This window comes from Meles meles, chromosome 15 (assembly GCF_922984935.1).
Source record: "Meles meles chromosome 15, mMelMel3.1 paternal haplotype, whole genome shotgun sequence".
Classification (NCBI taxonomy): Eukaryota; Metazoa; Chordata; class Mammalia; order Carnivora; family Mustelidae; genus Meles; species Meles meles.
In genome coordinates, this window is record NC_060080.1 from 5898651 (window position 1) to 5919355 (window position 20705).

General features: G+C 45.8%; 1 protein-coding gene across 13 annotated transcripts in view; it reads right to left on the reverse strand.

Annotated features, from left to right (window-relative positions):
- Positions 1-8976: 8976 nt before the first annotated feature.
- KIDINS220 (kinase D interacting substrate 220) overlaps positions 8977-20705 on the reverse strand; it is a 104662-nt gene continuing 92933 nt past the window's right edge. For 9 of the 13 annotated variants that reach the window (XM_045979735.1, XM_045979733.1, XM_045979729.1 and 6 more), the window contains 3 exons: positions 18938-19036; positions 17690-17926; positions 12105-15098 (listed from right to left, as the gene is read on the reverse strand). In XM_045979735.1, the coding sequence (XP_045835691.1) occupies positions 13836-15098; positions 17690-17926; positions 18938-19036 (1599 nt within the window). In that variant the 3' untranslated portion in view covers positions 12105-13835. Of the gene's footprint in view, positions 9437-10349; positions 10407-12104; positions 15099-17689; positions 17927-18937; positions 19037-20705 lie in introns of those variants that run through there. The other 4 variants (XM_045979737.1, XM_045979738.1, XM_045979736.1 and 1 more) reach the window with 3 other exon arrangements.

Sequence of the window (20705 nt, forward strand, 5' to 3'; positions counted from 1 at the left end):
GCAGGAAGGGCAAGTTCTTCGACTTACCCAAACGGACGTCTTACACTCTAAAGACGAGCCTTGGGGGGCAACCATTTACTCAGGGACAGCAAGATCGTTTGAATTGGCTCAGTGACACATATTCTTTATTGAAATTTCCAAAAGTCATTTGGAGGAAAGGCCTCAGTTAATCAAGGCTCTTTACAGGAAGTTCTATGGAATACTGTCCTGCTCGATGCTCAAGGGAAACAGGGCTCGGGGTCAGCTCTGTTTGGAAGAGATTGCACACCATTCTCTCTCCTTGGAATTTCCAAATATACATTGAAAGTTTTAATACATTATGTAACAAAGAAACCCATTTGAATGGACTTTCCAAACTCATCAGACCACGAATCCAGTTTTTTTGTGTTACACTTACTATTATCCTCACATAACCAGCCTTCCACAAGTTTCAAGGGAAAGGCTAAAGTCCATGACAATTTTGGTGACAGACTTTGGTCAGAAACAGCTCAGCCGGGCCCTGGATGACCCCATTCAGCTCTCCGCCTTGTAAGGCGTCCTGCGGACCTTAGCGTGTGTGCATGACGGGGTGGATGGATTTTTGACTTCCGGTTTGAACCATGCCACAGACGGCAGAGAGACAAAGCAATGTGCTCTTTATTTGGGATTTTGACATGTGGGCTTTGGGGGATATTGGAAATGTTGTAATTTTCCAGTACAAACTTTGACATTTTGTTTCTGGGTCACAGAGAAAACACCACCTCTCATCACCAATTACTGTTTTCCTCAAATCCATGCTATTTTTGTCTGGCTTCCTTTGAAACACCAGAACAAATGCTAAGCCTTTCAATTCTCCTCTTGTCATTCAAATTCATGGTACAGATTTTTTTTTTTTTTTTTTAAGTCTTACCTTGTGTTCAAGTCGTCCTTCAGGACACGTGAGTTGCTCTCGAAAATCAACTTGTCTCGCAGCACTCGTCCCGTTGCTAGAATCACAGCTCTTACCTCTTTCCCGGCGATGTCACTGACTGACGGTTTCATGGATGGTCTTTGCTATCATCTGTACCTTGTTTAATCTTCAGGGTCACACTCTCACTTCTGGTGTCAGTTATGTCCAATCACATCGCTTCTTATGTATTTACAATTACGTGGAAAATTGACTTCACATGTTCGTTGATGTTCTTCACTCTAACTACCGGTCGACAGTTTCGAGTCTAGTCCATAGTGATGCATTCCTCTGTCTCCAAGGCTGTTGGGACAAGATTGGTTTGACAACGCTGAGGTTAGTGCTGTCACAGGTCAAAACACGTTGCGACTTGCTGGAAAACACGCGGACTCGGACTTTTAATTTACAAATTAAGGGTGTGGGACTCAAATCTTTTCAGGTCTCTCTGGAGAGCTTTATGCTTCTGTGCGTTGCTAAGCTCAAGACTCTTCTCTTTCCATAAATAATATGATAGCATTTTTTAAAAGATTTAATTTATTCGTCAGAGAGAGAGCACAAGCAGGGGGAGTGGCAGGCGCAGGGAGAAGCAGGCTCCCTGCTGAGCAAGGAGCCCAAGGCGGGATTCGATCCCAGGACTCTGGGATCATCACCTAAGCCAAAAGCAGATGCTTAACTGACTGAGCCACCCAGGTGTCCCAGTATGATTGCATTCTATAATTTTTTTAATTCTAAAATTTTTGAGATTCAATTATTTTTCAATTTACTGCAGCTCTTTCTGTAATCAATTCTGTTCACTTGCTACCCACCAAGTTCCGGTTTGACTCTTGGCCCAGTGCCTTGCCTGTGGTGGTGGCCGGCTGCGTGGAGGCACGAATGAACACTCTCTTGGTTTGTGAAAAGTTTCTAGGCTTTAAGGGAAACCCCAGACAACTGCATTTCAACAGGAGATACTGTGTCAAGAAGGTAGAGCGCTCAGCATGTGAGGAAGAGAAAGCGTGCTCCTGAGCATGGACCAAGTGAGGACAAACCCACAAAAAGCAAGGATCATCTCTGAGTTCCGTTTTCTGAAGATCTTTGTAATACTCAGGAAAATCGACGTGAGTGGACAACTTTAACCTAGAAATCGATGTGAACAGGAGTAAATTGGGGCCATAATGTGAAGGGTGTCGAGCATCCACGGAAGGTCACTAGATCGGATACTTGGGGTGACAAGAGAGACATCACCGTGGTTGGGCAGGAAATGATGGACGCCGTGATTTGGGAGGTTTCAGTGGTATTTGTGGGCAGATAATGAAGAAGGGAAGAGGAGGGAGGCTGGTGGTGGTGGGTGCTAGTGGCAAGGGAAAGGACCCTAAAGGGACAGCCTAGAGAGACTGCAGACAACAGCTAAGAGCTTAGTGACAGGTGGGCTGAGAGGATGGGAGAGACAAGAGGCAAAGATAACTCAGTTCTGAGCCTGAGTAAGGAAATCATTATGGCACCAATGAGAAGGAGGAAAACACGGCAGGGAGAGTTGATTTGGGGAATTTGGGGGACAGTTCCGTGTTAGACCAGCACGGGAGGTGACCACCCACATCTGGGTGGAAAGTTCCGCCGGTGCTGGAGGAAGGGGAGGTCTGGAATTCTAGGGGTCGCTGGGCACACACGCGACCTCCCGGCCACACCTGTCACAAGGCCAATGCCTTGGATCACAGCTCTTTTCTCCTTGCATCATTCCAAAATGAAAGGCCCCAGTTTTGGTCTGTTTCCAGATAGCAATTTCTTGTGCTGTACTCACTGTTGACACCTGCTCCCAGTTCTTGTTACGTTTAAGATTTCAGGATCGTCACAGCAGTCTAGACATAGATATACCCCGGGGGGGCTTTAGAGATATAATAAACCCTGGAGAGTCTGTGTTGTTTGCACTATTCTTCTGAATAACAAAAATACATGGTTTTTTTTTTCTAGAAATAACTCAAACCCAGAAATTTGTACATAAAAAGTCCAAACTCTTGCACCGGTAAACCAGGAGACATATAAAACGCCTTCATACAAACACTGCAATAAAATTTGGAAACAACCCAACATCCAATAAAGTAAATAGGGAAGTAATACATATTTATGTAAGAGAATACTATTCTTCAACGACAATTAATGAATTATAACTATGTACAGCAGTAGTGATAAACAGTGTCAATGAAAAAAGGAAGTCAGGGGTAAATATTAAGTATGATTTTATTTATATGAGATCAAACGCAGGTAAAATTTTTCCAAAAGAAATACGCAGGTGGTAAGGTCATAAAGGTAAGCAAGGAGAGGATGCTTCAAGCAAGGGAATGGTACGCTGCCTATACTTCCAGAAGAGACACGCAGAAGACTTCTAAGATATCGGCAGTTCCTAATTCTTAACCTTGCTGTAGTTACATTGATATTATTGATATTTGCTTTATTGTTGTGGCATAATGAGAGAGAGAGATTTGATCTTTGATCCAGGTTGCTAACACAGCTCCTAAATCCCCTGGAATTTCCTGGAGGAGAGCTACATCTTGTTCTAAAGAGATGGCTCTCCGTGGGCTGCTCGATGGCTTCAGGATGGGGCGGGTCACCAGAAAGACCAAGCCATGATCAGAAGCATGGAGATCTGGAAGATCTCTGGAACTTCTGGAAGAAACAGTGGCTGCTTTGAAGTTTGGATAGTGTCTACAGGTCCTAGAGGAAAGATCACCTTGTTTCCAGCGGTGAGGGACCACCTGCAAGAGGGGTCCTGATTGGCGAGCAAGTCCAGGATGAGCCATTTCCTCGTCCTAATGCTGAAGCCGAGTCTGGCCGGAAGCCGCGCCCTGTGACCACCGTCTTCCCTGTGCTCGGCCAGGCCCCCGGGGGTCGCAGACAAATGCACTAGCCTGACAGAGAGGCTGGCCTTCCATCTCCGTGCAAGCCCCCCAGCAGCAGAGTGATGGCGCAGCACTTCCGGCTGACTGGCAGTCAGTGGGACCCGAAGAGCAACAGGTAGGAGACAAGTTTCTACTCGTGCTGAACGTTAGCGCTTACGAGGTCTAACAACAAAGAGCTGGTTTCCGCTGGCCAGAAAATGATCCGGAGGAGGAAGGTTGTTAGGAACCAAATGTTTGTATCACCTCAAAATTCATTCGATGGAGGGGCGCCTGGGTGGCTCAGTGGGCTAAAGCCTCTGCCTTTGGCTCAGGTCATGATCTCAGGGTCCTGGGATCGAGTCCCGCGTCGGGCTCTCTGCTCATCTGGGAGCCTGCTTCCTCCTCTCTCTCTGCCTGCCTCTCTGCCTACTTGTGATCTCTCTCTATGTCAAATTAATAAATAAAAAATCTTAAAAAATTCACCACATGCAAGTCACAGGAGAGCTTGTTTCCGCCCGCTGTCTCCCGCGTGAGGATGCGAGCGCGCTGGGCATCTGCAGGCCTGAACAGCGCACTGCCAGAACCTGGCTGGGCTGCCTCCCCGATCCCGGACTTCCAGCCCCAGAACTGACACACGAACTCTGTTGTTTCTAAGCCACCAGTCTGTGGTACGTGCTTACAGCAGCCTGGGCTAAGACAAAGGTAAAGGAAGCTGAAAGTCAGTGGAAGCAAACGATTCTGGGCAGCCCGAAACGCCCGTCATGGGATGACCGCTGTGTAATGTCCCCGTGGGTAAACCCGAGGGGTTGCATGGGTGACCAAAGCGCTTCCACTCTGCGTGCTCAGTGTCTGCAAGCGGAGTTCACAGACATCCTTGCAGAGGCACGTGGATAGCTGGGGATACATGCATGGCCTTGGTGTCAGACCTGAGTTCAAATCCCTGCTCCAGCACACAACGGCAAGACCCTGGGCGAGGCTTTTAACTTCTCTCAGCTTTAGTTCCCCTGTTCGTAAGATAGGAGAAGCGTCTGCCCCTCCATATTATTGCAAAGAGCAGAGAACTAATGTGTGCAAGGGGCCAACACGTAATAAACTCTGGGGAGTAGCCCAGTTACCACGGGAGGGAGTCCTCTTTCCTCCATCGTTCCACGTTTCTCTGAAGAAACCAAGGCGGACAAGTAACTGGCACCTGACGAACGGGTCGCAGAGCCAGGGCCACCACTCAAGCCTGGCGACTCTGTTCTGTGTTCCTTCATCAGTGGCCGACTGACCAGCTGACCCCCATTCAGTGGTGGGCTCAGTCAGAACGGCTATCTGGCAAGGAAAAATTTTAGCACATGCACGTGCAAGTGTCCACACACACACACTGTAAGTCTTTCACGAACAGAGTTCAGCTCGGGCGATCCCGTCAGCGAGGATGGTGCAGCCAGACAGGGGCCTCATTCGGAGATTCGCAAGGATCCGCAGCGCCGGGGTCACCCACAGATCTGGTCCACCGTACTGCCCAGCGTCAGGCGGCCGTGGTTCGGGGGAGCGGCACAGAGGAAGAACACGAGAGCTTCTCTGGGAAACCTGACATTCGTGCTGCTGAGTGTGAGGACTCAGACGTGTTTACTACGCCCCGCTAACGTTTTCTCTGACGAGGGAATGGGGAGCAGAAGCATCACAGACCCACGCAGCGCCCAGTGAGGGGCGCTGGGGGAAGAGAAGCGGGCAGTGTGGTGTCTGATGGGGAAATGACAAAATTTGGAGGCAGAAAACCAGGGTTGGTGTCTTCGTTCTGTTTACTTGCTGGGTGACCCTGGGGGTAGGGTAGAGGGCGGGATGGGCCTCACACCCCCAAATCTTCAGTTTTCTCAAAAACAAAGAACACTACTGATGCCAATGTTTCAGGAAACAGTTATAAAAATATAATGCGTGTAAAATTATGTAAAAGTTATAACCTCCTGCATTGCAGTTTCCGCGTCTGTGGTAGGGCTGCTAACAGGATCTGCTTCGTTGGCCAGTTAGAAAGCAGCGAGTTAGGCCCATGTGAGCACTTGCAACAGTGTCTGGCTCGAGTGAGCGAGTGAGCACGCACATTATTAGGCAGATGATCATATGAGACCAGACCTTCACCCCACCACCGTCTCAATGCACTGTCTACCCACCAGCATCGCCGCGTCTCTTGGCTTCTCGCCATTAGTGACTAGTTATCATTATGAGATACCGAGTCCAGTTTTGCCCATTTTCCTTTCCTTTCTGAGAAGGCAGTGACCAGAATCATTAAAAAAAAAAACAAAAAACCAACTCTACTGCAGTAGTGATTTTTAAATAGATACATATTACTTCTCTGTGAACAATATTAAGCCATAATTCTGATCAACAATAGGATATGAAGAAAAATGCACAGAGTGGTGTTTAGGATTATAATCTAACACAGCACATTGGTAATAGACACACAGAAGAGCAAGTGTCTGACAGCCATGCGACCGCAAGACTGCAAATAAAACGATTTTCAACATAACGTGCAAGCTTTAATGAGTGGGCTAATTCATGAAGAATAATAATAAGACCTTTTTTAAAAAGTCAATAAATTTTTAACCAAAAATCCAACATTGTTCCAAAATAATTAGTAGGAACAAAGATGTGGGATGATAATTTTTTCTCTATCAACGTAAACATGGTTATAGATTACTTTTAAGATCTTTATCATTCTAAAACGAACAGAAAGCTACTTGAGAGACCCCAAATCCTATCTTAAAACGAATAGACAATGATGATGATACAGCAAAGAAAGCTAAAATTAAAATCTATCTTGGAAAATGTAAGAATGGACTTCTCTCTAATGAGCTACAGAACAATAGTGATAAACGTGGGACAAAGAGTGGACATTCTGGAGCCGGACTGTCTGGGCCTGAATCGTGGCTTTGCCGCTCAGTAGCCATGTGACCTTGGGCATCTCTGAAACTCAGTTTCTCATTTGCAAATTGAGAGTGATAGTAATTACTTCATGAAGTTATTGTGAAGATTAAATTAGTTAATACCTGTAGAGGTCTTAGCCCATCGTCAGGTGCATGTGTGCTCAATAAATCTAAGCTATTTTTATTCTGATAAATGCATGACAATGTTTTAAATATCCAACGTGCACACAGGAGACGTAGTCACCGAGAACACGAACACTCCGCGTAAACTGACTTTTGGCGCTCGGTGAACCGTCCGTCACCGCCAGCTCGTGGCTGTCGCTGGCGCTGCGTCCGCACGACCACGCCGCACAGGGCGCAGCGTGGCGCCCTACCAGTCCACACGGCCCGTCCACTGTAAGGTGTGGCCCTACTTCCTGACTCGGGAAACGTTAAAGAAAAACGCGGCCGGTTGTCAAAACATTTCAGAAAAGTCAACCATGAAGAAAACCACGCGTCGTGGAGCCGAGGAAGAACTGGTCGGAAAACTGGGAAGTGGTCCGCGGAGCGGACTACGGACAAAGCGCGGACGTGGGGTCTTTCCCGGAGCAGGGGTCCCGGGGGGCCGGGGGGGGCGCTCCGAGCCAGCAGCCCCGCCTGGGGCCAGGCGCCCCCCGGGACCCCGCGCTGCCGCGTCTCACCGCGAGGAGGAGCAGCCGCGAGCCGCCGCTCCGGCTCCGGGAGGAAGAGGCCCCGCCGGGTCGGGCGGCAGCGAGGCCGCGGGTTCCGACGGACGGAAGAGCGGTCCGGGGCGGTGAGACACGTCCCGCTGCTCCCGCTCTTACCTGGCGGATCCCTCCCGCGGCCTGCGCCGGCCCGAAGCGGGCTTCCGCGGCGCGGGGACGGGCGGGCTCGCGGGAGACCGGCGGCCCGAGACGCGCTCCTCTCGCTGGCGTCCGGCCGCGGCGGGCCCCCCGCAGAGCGACCCGCACAGGATGACGTGTGACACCGACGCCGGCCGGAGCAGGGACGGCTGTGGCGGGAAACAGACCGTCGCGCGCTGGGGCCGCCGCGGGGAAGCCCGGCTGGTGTCCCCGCCGCGAGGGCTCCCGCGCGCCCCGGAGCGCTCGCTCTTCCCGCGGGGCGGCCGGGTCCCCAGCGCCGCCGCCTCCCCCGCCGCTCGGCGCCGCCGCGGGGCCCACCGGGCCAGGGCGAGGGACCTGGGCCACCCCCTGGCGCGCGCCCCCGCCCTGTCCGCTCCCGCCGGCCCGGAACGCGCGGCGGCGCCCGCTGAGGCGGCGGAGGAGGCGCGCGGCCCGCGTCCTCACGTCGGCCCGGAGGCGGCGACCCGGCCGGGAGCCAGGAGCGAACTCGCCCCGCGTTGAGCAGCGAGACGGGCCGGTCGGCGAGCTCAGGCCGCCCCACGAACGACACTTCGGAGCAGCCCGCGGCGGCCCAGCCGCACCGCAGAGCCTCGCGGCCGAGCGCGGCGTCACACGCTCGCTCCCGGGCGGGCTCGGGGGACTCGCTGAGACCGAAGCCACAGAGCCGTGAGGCGGTCGGCGGGAAGAGCGAGCGCGGCTCCTGGACGGAAGAGGCTGGAGACGGAGCCCGGCCGGCGGAGCCTGCACAGCGGCCTGTGGCGCGGCCCCGCCGCGGGCGTCCCCCGGGTCAGGCCGCAGCCGCGCGCCGAGGAGACGCGCTCGCGCTCCGCCCGACCCGCAGGTCCTTCCAACGCCTGGAGCCGACACCGACGAAGCGTCCGATTTGACTCCGCAGTTCGCTGGCTTGGGCGACGGGCGTCCCCACAAGGTTCCCAAGGGCTTCGAGCGGGTGGGGGTGACAGACACCCCCGAGCGACACAGGGCCTGGCACTCGGAAGCGACGGCGCGTCTCGGGACGGGCTGGGGACACCCCGCCGCGGGGAGTCGTTCAAAGTGTCCGGACAGTCTCCCGGCGCCCCAGACCGGAAAGCTTCCGGGGCCAACAGGGAGGGGGGCGGGCGTGAAGCGACAGTCTGGGCGCGGCCGGACCCGCCGCGTCGAGGCGACCCAGGCCCGCAGCGACGGCCGCGGCGCAGGCTCCGTGCGCGGCGCTCCAGGTCCGCCGCGGCCCCGAGCTCCCCGCGCGCGCCGGGTCCCAGGTTTGCTCTAAAAGCCGCTGGAGCTTCCGTCCCGTTCTGCCGTCGGAAGAAGGCTTCGTGGCCAAACCCGATAAAGGCATGACAATATAAGAAAACTCAAGATGAAAAGGAGCCAAAGAAGTCAGGTTAAAGGGACAGGAAGAAAAACACACCGAACTCAAAAAGAAAGTAACTTTTTTAAGAACAGAGAGTTTAATGTGCGTTAACGAGAACAGTATACAGTGTGTGCGTTCTCAGAAGCATGCTGGCTGCAACATGCGAGCGGCAGGAGCCGGACTTCTAACAGTAACAGTCTAACTTAGTAGATACTTGACCCGGAAGATGCTAGAAGATACACAATGCCGGGTTATGTGGAATTCGTTGACATGCTTTTTGCTATACATTTGGGCTTTCATCTAGAATTTCATAAACAAAACTTCATTAAAACCGATTCAGATTTTACAACTACTAGGAAAGAAAACTGGCAGAGGTGAACATTTCTCTTCTCCAGCAACTGGTAGCAGGTTACTGAGTGGTAGGTAGTATCTTCTTGACCCGCTTAGGTTTGGTGAGGAAGCCGGGCGTGAGAAGCTAACCAAATTGTCACGAGAAATGGTCTAGTGGGCAGGGTACTAAGACCTAGAGCCCTTGTTGCCTTGAAAGAAAACAAGGTAAATAAGTATGAAATATATGTTAAAATTGGAAAATGACAGTGGGTGATCAAGACCATCTTAGTTATTTCAAACAGCTTCTTAACTTGAATAATATGGAGCATGTAACTCTAGATTTGAGTAAAATGTCATTTATTCAAATTTTAATAATTCGGTTTAAAATATTATTTCACATTTTGTTTAATCTTGGCAAAACTAAGAAAGGGCTCCTGATGTCTGTCACTGGTGTTAAGTAGCACTACAGAAACGATATTCAGCCTCAGAAAGGTCAGGACTTCAGCGTGTTCTCTGCCAACAAATGACCGCTGATGACACCCCCCCGGGCACATTGAGAACACCGCGTGCTCGGGAACCATCACACCCCTTTACCCCACAGTACTGTGCAAGTCACGTTTCGGCCAACTTTGGTCCTCACTCCAGTGAGAGCGAATCATTGACATTTTCATGGGCTTTGTAAAGAGCTGTACTACGAAGAGGCTAGAAATAATTGTTCTTTCTTCTCCAGGACCCTTTTGTGTTCTTAAAAATTCTTTATTTTCTTAATGCCTCACTGTAATGGGAAATTCAGGGTGGAGCTAATCATACAAGCCACCCACGTCCCATTTAGGAAGTTCTCTGCTCTGAGTTCAAGTAGGGCCAAGTCAGTGAAACCTTTCGGCCACCCCAGGGACCAGCGCACAGCAGACTCAGGGCGGTGTAAACCAAGACTGTGCTTTACTAGTAATTTTACTTACAAGGCTTTGGCTGTGCAGTGGTTCATTTCCAGCGATGGTGTTAGATGTTCTTACTTAACTCTGTTTCTTAAAGCGGTAAGAATACAAATTCTCTAATTGGTGAAAATCGTGTCCAACAACTGGCTTAAAACTAGTTGACTTTGAAAACCAATTTTTTACATACCTTAGATTAAATTGGATCCTCTGAAGATGTATCTATTTCAAAGGCCGCATTTTCTTCCTAGACATGAAAGGGTTTAAAATTACGTAAGATTTTAACTTCTCTTTCTAGTTAATCAGTCTCAACCAAGGATTCTCAACCTTTCTGAAGTGCTGAACCATTAAAAGACCATCCAGTGTGGGCTCACTGTTATATATAAATTTCTATTTTTCAATTAATTTTCATAATTATGGCCTATGCCTGAAATTATGGGGTAGGGAAGGGTAGGCGCACCACCACCTGGAAATTAAAAATACCATCATTTCAAATAGCCCGCCCCAGGCTAGATAGCCCTCACCGGTAACCCCAAGCAAAAAGTTTCCCCGCCTGCTTCTTCCCTTCTGCCAAGTGTCAGCATTAAGTCTAGAGGAGCAGGTAGGGAATAAGGGAACCAAGATGTTCAGTCTCAAGTGTTTGCCAAAGTTAATTTTATCGCACCTTCCCTTTTACCTGCTTTTCCCTCAGTGTCACTCATCCACAAAGTGAAGGGGACAGTGACCTCTTTTCTGGGCAGTTGTGTTGATTTACTTAAGAGTGAGCCAGGAATTCAGAGATTTTTGAACTCGGGGATACTTCTAAATAGGCTGAGAATTCCTGGTGCAACCAAAAATTAAGTAGTCTTAAAACCTCTTAAGTTTAGTATTTTAGCCAGAAGAATAAAGAATTTAATTTCATTCACACAGTATTTTCTAATGGTTAGTATTTGGAAGGAAAAAATCATGATTAAAATGTATGTTACTGCAGCACTACAACATGCAAATGATCTAAGGAGTTCTCAAGTTGAGAATTTTAGCAAATCAATTTCTAAAATTACTTGGTTAGGCAATTAAAATTATTGACTGCTAAAACTTACATCATAAAATATAACACAAAAACAGATTTTCCCATCAATTTTGGAAATGTTGATTCAGTTACACATGGTTAAATTTCCCAGAATTTGAGCGCTGACCTTACACCCTCAGCACTGTGAAAACTCTATCAATTGAGAGATGTCAATAGCTTCCTTCATTTCCAGTCTCCCCGCAGGAGGGCTGGACTCCTACCTTCCAACCCACATGTCCAAGGTGAATGACTGGGCTTAATGTTCTGCTACGTGAACAGAACTACCCACGGCTTACGGTGAAGGCAGAATGGTTTATAAAATATGGTAAACCTCTAAGTGACACAGAAGCGAAGGGACTGGCAAGCTTTAAAGCACTGATTTTCTTTTCTATCATGTTCCACCCAGCTTAGAGCAGAGTTTCGTGTATGTGAGGACCAGACTGAGCTATCCAGTATAAATAGATACACACACACACAGAGACATACAGATTCAAAGGGATGACGGTATGACTCAATACGCCATCTGGCTTGTCGATTTCTGTAACAGCATGAGGAGGAAAACTTTTCCATACTGCTCAGACAGTAATTAAGTTGTTACCCTCCCAGGACCTGGACAAGCTACTTCCTGCAGCTACAGAAATGCCTGGTGGAGTGTCGTGCTGTTGGGCACTAAGGGCCAGCACAGCACCGCTCAGGCTCGGGGACCGAGGAGCCAAGTTCCCTCCAAAGGACCAGTGGGGCAGCTCAGCGCACGTCTGCCAGTTGTGCGACTGCTCCATGAACCTGAACGTCTCACAAACTGTACACACATACGACAAAACACACACACAAATTACTCTTTTATTTGTAATCAAATGTGAATCATCACTGTAGTGAATAAAAATTCATGAGTCAGAATAACATGCAATTTTTTTATTGTTCTCTAAATCTATTTGTACACTTAACACCCTAGTATTAACTTCACAAACAGCATAAAGAATGTACGACAGTGATATTAAGCTGCATCTACTCACCGGAAAAAGAACAAAATATTGCCTCTGAAATAATTACTAATTATACAACATTGTGAACTAAACCTCTATAAATACTAAAATGTTAACATTTCAATACATAATGTCAATAACATCCTGCCTTAAATTGGTTAAAAACATTTGTTAAAGTCATGCAAAATAAACACTTTAAGGAAATGTTAGATTATACTCAAACATCAAGACAATGAAACCCAAAACAGCAACTATTCAGCGCAATGACTGGGCAACTAAATAATTTATTCAGTGTATTAATAAAAATCTATTAAGTGAAAACTGTCACAAATGTAACACTAACTTTGGGTAATTGCACATTCTACGATCTCACCATCTACGATCTTATCTGTGACTGAGGATATACTGCCAAAATTAATTCTACATAAATAGGCTATGTTAAAACAACAACAAAAAAATTCAATGCATGATGACAGGGTCCACTTCTAGTCCATATGATACTTAAATGTGGTCATTCTCTTAACCCTGCTAACAATAAATGCAAAGTCTCACCAGTTTTATCTGCTTTTTACCCTTGCTTTGTTACATCTTAAAACTTCTTAAAGTATATCCTTTTTTACGGTCCTCCCCTGGGGTTAGCATGCTAGTTTTGGAATAGATGAAGTAGACAGATATACTCTACCCTGGTATAGAAGGCATAATTTAATTTTACTTGATTAAATATTTCCTTGTCTTTGTCAAGTGCCACTGACCTTTCTGATGTAATTATTTCCTCATTCTCTTGACCCATGAGTATCAGAGCCTATTATTACCCGTGTCTCCCTGATTCTCCAGAGAAAGAGTTCATGTTTTTCCCTCCCACTGCTAGGCTAAGAAAAGTTGGGTACACGATTTAAAAGAGTCACAGAAGAGACCAGCGTGGGATCTCAAGCCGGTGGATGGGGTGAGAGCCGCGTCTGGGATGTGGAGGCCAGCATCCAGGTCCCAGGCAGGTTCTCAGCCCCTCCCCACGGGCCACTCTCCCAGCAGCTCAAAAAGGTCTCATCACTGGGTCTCTATTTTGAGCACTGTTCATTCACCTTCTTATCAATTTTTAAAGCCCTTGTTAAACAATGCGTCTATTATATACAGCACTGGTTCTCTATTTATACAGTAGTCTCTGGGCTACTCCATAACCTATAAATTCTTATCTTTTACCCTCGAAGAGCAAAATTTGCTTCTGGTTCATCTAATACCATGTCTTCCTTTGAATATTTGATGAGTGAATGTTGTACAAAAGGGGTCTCTAGCTTTCCATTTTCTTTGGCAAATCATGCCCTTTCTATCTAATAAGATATTTCTAACCTATTTTTATACTTAGATCTTGTCCCAAAAAATTTTATGAGGTTGTGTGCCAATGCAAGTTCCAATAACAATAGTGAGTTTTTAAGCTTCTAATTACAAAGACAGTGGAGGCTGACTGATCAATCGCCCCTTCTTACACTTTCCTCGGTGTATAGTGTATGCTTCTTTTACCAAAGACCTTCCCATTCATTATTTGTGAATGAAGCGTACAAAGGTGGCATGCACGGATGGGTTCCCTATAAATGTGGGTCAATTCTGTCACAGGGGTAGAGTAATACTACTCTGCTTTTGCTCATTTCTCTTAAAGAATGCTTTCTCTTTCCTCTCCAAAGCCTGTACTATCAGAAGAGGCCACTGCATGGAGCTCTGAAGACTCCTTGGAGAGCCTTGTATAACTTGAACGTTGGCTTCGCTTATGCGTCATGCTTTTGAGGTTTTCATTCTGAATAGCAGTTGGGTTGGAACTGGAACCAGGCCTCAGAAGGACTTGGGAAGTCTCCCTCGTTCCTTCCATTTCATCAAAATTCTGATTGGATCTGTTCGCTGGCGCACTGTTGTTGTTCAGAGTCACGGTACTGGGTGTTCGGTTCAGGTTGTAGGCTTTCTGACACGCTGGCCAGTTTTCTTCAGGACTGCTGGCTATCAAGCTACATTCGGAAGGGCTTTTCTTGTCTTCAGAACAAATGGACATCCGAGCTATAACTGGGTCTTGCAGGCCGCTCAGGCTATGTGGTATCCCCCGTTTTCCACTGCGGCTGTCATCTTCGAGCTCAATGAGATTTGCCTTTTCAAGCTGGGAATCATCAGCCCCTTCATTGTGAAGAGAATGATTGGGAGAACTTTCACTGGATCTCACTCCTGAATCAGATGAGTCCTTCTTGTCAAGGAGGGCATCTGACAGATATTCTTTGGCTTTAATGAAGGTTCTGATCGGCTCAGCACTGTGTTCTGGAGACTTTGATACTCTCTCTACTTTCCCTTCCACTTTTTTATCTTTATCATCTTTGAGCAGTGGAGTATTATCCGACTCTTCCGTCCCAGATTCATCCTCATCACTTGGAAGTTTTTGATAGCGCAGCCCACCTCCCTTAAGCTTCAACTCTGTCTGGAAGAGGCTGGACCTTTCTGAGGACTTCTTGCCGGGGAGCAGCTTACTGCCTGACTGGTCAGACTTCTCATCTTCTTCCGTGATGGGATCCAGGGGTGAGGCATCGTTAGTGGAAACCCCTGATGACGAATAATCTATAACATCTCCCCTCTTCATTAAGAACGACTTCCTTCCATCATCTTGCTTTGGTTCACTATCCTTCCCTTTCTCTTGTTCTAGATTAGAGTGAATAGAGCCCCCTGATGAACTCTGACCCATATAGTACGTGCTATGTGGAGAAGATCTGCCGCTAATTGTTGTGGAACCTGCACCCCCTTCTAACTGAGACATCTGAGCAATATACTCTCTATAGGCATCTCTATACTCGGCCTGCACCTTATCAGTAAGCTTTGAAATTTCAATACTGGAATCCTGGGAATTGAGACTCGAAAGACTTGGGGTTCTGCGAGTTTGTGACTGTGAAGACAGAAAAAAATAAATTTAAGATTTCAAATAAGCAAAAAAAAAAAAAAAGGCATAATAAATATCAACTTAGGAAATATATATGTACACTCGGAATTTTTAAAGTCCTCAAAATACCATATTCTTTTTTTTTTTTTAAATACCATATTCTTTTAAAGAATTCTACATAACACAGTTTAATAGAAGCTGTGATCTTATGGATAATTTTACTGTTATGAGAAAGCTTTATATAAATTTTAATAATGTTAGTTTATTATTAATATTTAAAGGTATAATTAAAAGTTGTATTAACAAATAATCTTAGCACCTATTTTTATAATTTTAAACTTTTAGCTTTATTTAAGGCAAGTCACTTTCATTGATAAAATACAAAAACTCCTCTTAGAAAAGACAAAGAAAACTAAAGGTATATCTCAAAAACAAAATACTCAAGTCTTCAATGTATGTTAAAAAGAACCTTTCTCTGATGAGCACTGGTTATTGTACGGATGTGCTGAATCACTATATTGTGCACCTGAAACTAAAACTAACTGGAATTTTGAAAAAATTTTAAATTAAAAAAAAAAAGAATTATTCACTAAATATCCTTCAAATTTAAAAAAAAAGGAACCTTTCTCAACTTGTATGACATGTTTCTGTCAAATTTTAACTGAGTATGAAAATTTACTCTAAATGCCAAAAATAATAATTTAAAAGGAATAAAGTACAGGGAGCAATAGAAAAGACAAACACAGGATCCAAATGAACAGAACTGGAAGCCATGAGGCCAGCAGTTAGGTCCCAGTAAACAGAGAAATGAAGTATTCTTAAAAGTTTGATTTCCAATGTGAAGTTTTAGGATTTGAATTGCTTTAGATCTCAGAAAAGCTGATAAGGGAGGAGTAAAGAATACAGATTAAGAAAAAGAGAAGGGAAATGGAAGAAAAAGAACAAAGGAATTCTACGAAGGGATAAGAGTGAAGGCTGAAGCAAAGAAGCAGAAATAAGGCCCGGAGTCTTCCTCCCACAGGGCGAAAATGGCCCATCTCCTTGAGAAGGTCCCCTGCGAGTGGGTTCGGACTGTTTGGAGAGCGACCTCTCTGCTCTCAAATGCAGTGTGTACACAGCACTTCGGGGGCCCCAGAGGTCTCAACAATTCTCATCAGAGCATCACAGGCCAATGCCGGTGCCTCTCACTCTCCTTCCCACCCATGTGTCCAGTGGGGCTTCCAGAGGCTCCATGACGTGTGAGGTCACAAGAGATTTACTGCAGAAGCAGATATGGGGGCAAGGGGGAGTCTGGTTGCCTTCTGTTAAGCCAGGCATCGAAGAGATTTGCAAAGCAATCCCATTTTCACTAAAGTTTGTCTTGTTTTGGAAGATATTCCCGTTTCTCATAAAAATGCTATTTATGTTAACAAGTGGTTTATTTTTAAATAAATTATTAAGAATTTTTCAAGTTTCTCAGTTCTTATTTCTAACGTAATATACAGATAAAATTTACATAAACCAAACTCTCTGGGGTCTTCAGTCATTTTTAAGAGTACAAGGGGACGGAGATGACAGGACCACTGCAGAGCTGCCGCATGAACGGGAAGGCTAGGAGCCCCAGGTCACGGGAGGAGATACAAGTGTGGAAAAGCAGAGAAGAGATTTCTTATGGACTGCTAAAAGGAACCCCAGGGGAAAGAAAGGAAGCCCTGCTGCAGAAACACAGGGACAAAAGGGGCAAGTATGACCTTATCTTCTTATAAAAGAAGGCAATTTTTTCTCAGTCAGTACCCAATTATAAAAGTTTCCCAACATAAAGAAAAAGGCACCTGGTAATATAAAAACATAATGACAATAACAAAAAAATGTTTTTAGTACCAAACCAAACCCAACTGCCTTAAAAACGGTAGACCTATCAGGGGCTGCTTTCCCTAAACACCGCTCCCGTCGGCCCCGCTTCTCTGGAGCTACTGTGTTTCCTCCCTGGCTTATCTCCTGTCTTTCCTGCGTCCTACTCTATTTTCCCCTAGTTTATTGTTCTTATTCCCTCCTTACTCTTTCTCATGTGTCTCTCACTTTCCTCTTTATTCCTGATCCTCCTCTGGCTCTTGTCTGCTACGAACATCCAAAGAAGAAACGCACCCATATCTGGTATCAGTCAACAGAAAAAAAATGAATATCCATGAACACTGGGTATTGGTACCGAAAACCTGATTACGCTGCTCAAAGCGATAATGTATGTGGCAATTTTCCAATACAGATGTGTCTTAGCCACTGACGAATGAATTTAACAAGAAAACAGCAAGTGAAGCCTGAACTGTCACCAGCCTAACCAAACCGGTCCAGTCCCCATTTCCTCTCTGTGCCATTACCCTAGTTCACTGCTTTGACAGTTCTTGCCAATTTCCAAAATTATCTTTTGTTTTGTTTTGTTTTACTCACTGTCCTCTTCAGAAAAATACAGTTCCTTAAGAACAGGGAACCCTCTGTCTTGCTCCCTGAAGTACTCATTAAGTATTTTCCGAATGACTACGCAAACGCACCAACATATTCTCAGTGAATTACAACCGGCCTACTTCTCTTCGGTAATATGAAAAATGACATTTAAGAAATACCTGCCAACTTAGATTACTGTGACGTGGGGCACCTTCATCTAGGCCAAGTGTATTCAGTTCTTCAAAGCTGAAGTTCAGCGTGTAGGGAGTTTGACTAGAAAGCTCGGTATGCGGCAATTCGTTGTGTGAAGAGCGGCGAGCGGATTCGCCGTGAGGAACTGGGCCACTGTTATTTTCACTAAGTAAACGTGGGTCTTCAGGGACCACTTGGTTTTCCGCATTTCTCATTTCTAGTACCTTTACAGAAGAAAAAAAATAACGTTAATATCCATACTGACAAATCACATTTTAGAAGCTTTAGAAATCATTTTTTAAAATAAGACATTATAAAATTATAATGAAAATGAGAAAGCAGACTTCTTGTGAGTTTCTCATGAATTTGAAATGTATCTGCTTATCTTTCATTTCAATCATACTAAAAGAAGTAATGGTAAAACCATCATATACATAGCACACTCTAATTTGACCATTACGTTATTATTACTTTAGTTTAAAATTTAATTGGAGAAGGAAACAGGATGCAACTGTAGTGTGTCAAAGAGAACCAAAGCTGGAGAGTAGCTAATGTGGTAAAAGCTACCTTTCTGATCAGAAACTACCGCAAAGGGGGGAAAGAGACGTCAGGATAGAACAGGCCTCAATCCAGAAAGCAGCACGGATGAGAGGGCATTTATAGCAAGCTTTGGGGTGGGGATCTCTGGGTAGAAAACTGCTAGGAGGAAACATCAAGGTTAAGGGGGAATTCTGGCTGAACCAACTTGACAGGATTCTCGCTGAAGGCAGGCCAGGGTGATCAGGTATCAACTCTGGGTGGTGGGGAATGAGTTTGATCAGGGACCAAGGCTGATCAGATCATGAGGGCGGGGGGTTGTTTCTAAACTGACTTAACATGATCTTTGTTAAAACTGGGAGATGCAGGCCTGACAAGGACAGACACCAAAGTCGAGGCCTAGAGGCTTGGGGAGGCTGACTAGAGGCAGTTCAAAGAGAAGGCCTTCGTCAACGAAAGCATGGAGAATTGGCAGGTCACCTCTTTACCAAGGTTCCAGGTGAAATGCCCAAAGAAAAGGTTGCCACGTGCTGCTGTGTACATTGTGCATAACATAATATACAAGGGTTGTACTTAAGTGTAAAAGGCACTTGTTACAGGTTTTTTAAAAATACAGAGAAATAGCAGTTTGGACCAGTAATGATAGCATTTGCCTCATACAATATCATAAATAATTCTATAAACATAAAATATCTTACTGTGCTTCTAAAAAGGTGCCAGTCCCCAAAGTTCATACTCATCTCTTTCTTCAGTTCATCAATGTTACACTGAGCTAACACACGGCCATTTATGTTTGCCTGCATAAAAACAAAGGCAAGTATAAAGACAAGCATAACGGGAGATATCTCAATTATTAGTGATTAAAAAGTACATTTACATTTAGTACTAAGAAAGTCATTAGAGACTAGAAAATACTGACTTCAACAAGGTTACTATCCTGTGTATTAAAATAATAAGCCAACTTACTCTGAACATCAGCTACTCTGCATTTTTCCAAGTGTCCGAGTCACGCAAGTAAAACAAGTCACTCTTCAGGGACAACCCAGAGCTAGGCCTCCCAACTATTTCCAAAACCACCTATACTCTGTCATGAGCAATAAACAAAACCATTAGTTTTTCTCCTCTAGTCTCGTAACATATGAACAGGGACGAAGCCCCTGGGAGGGGACAAAGACATCTGTCCTTATAAGTATGTCACAGACAAAGTTCTAAACGAAGTAAGCTCCGACAAGCCTCTTCATCAGTTACATTAGATAACTTCGGCCATAAAGAATGTCCGCCCACTAAGTCCCCAATTTATTAAATTCACCAAAAATGACTGTGTCACTATTGGGTCTAATTCTAATTTCTGCCAAAGAAGAAGAGATGGAATTTTCTTCATTAAAAATAGGTGGCTTGCTGATTTTACAAAATACAAAACCTGGCTTTGCTAACTGTGGTAAAATGATAGAATACTTGTGCTTAAAACTGACGCAATGGTCAGTCTCCGGGATAATTCTGAAGACATGAGTGCACAAAGCAGGCCTGTGACAGAGGTCCCGCCGCAGAAACGCACGAGGCAGTTCGCCGCATTTAAGAGACCAGGTGCTAAGATGGGCCTCCAAAGCCAGGGCCGCAGGCAGAACTGAGTGGGAAGAAGATGCTGTCATAATGGAAACAAAACTGCCCAGGATTCAAACTGGAGACCTCACCCTTTCCTGACACTACCCCAGCTGCCTGGAGGAGTCAGGTTTGCACCTTGGAAAGGCAGTGCTTGATGCTTTTGCAAACAGGGATAAGCACTAACCACATCTGTAAGGAAACCGACATAAACGTGCTTTTGTTTCCTAAACGTAGGTTGAGATTAGTAAAATGGCATCTATACATGCTCATAATTCTTCTTTTTTTTAAGATTTTATTTATTTATTTGACAGATAGAGATCACAAGTAGGCAGAGAGACAGGCAGAGAGAGAGGGGGAAGCAGGCTCCCTGCTGAGCAGAGAGCCCGATGCGGGACTCGATCCTAGGACCCTGAGATCATGACCCGAGCCAAAGGCAGAGGCTTTAACCCACTGAGCCACCCGGGTGCCCCATGCTCATAATTCTTTACAAAACTTTTCAGATGCCATTCTTTAAAATATGCAAACATTGGAGGCTTGTTATTAATGTCTACTGTAGTTCTCTGCTAGGGAAAGCATAAAAAGCGTACATAGAAGTATCTCCTGTAACAGGGACACAGCCCTGTACGATATGGGAAGCCTTCCCGAATCCCAGGCAACACTGTCCAACTTTGCGGTAGCTACTAGGAGGGCAAGAACAGGACCTAGGAAGAGAGAAACTTCCTCCAATGTGTTAGTCTTACAAACCAGACCCATGAGTTTCATCAGATGGAACATATCATAATCCTATTAAGACATGAAAGTAACAGTTTGGGGAAAATGAAGCAAGTGTGGCTTATTCTGATAATTATTAAGTCACAAATAAAT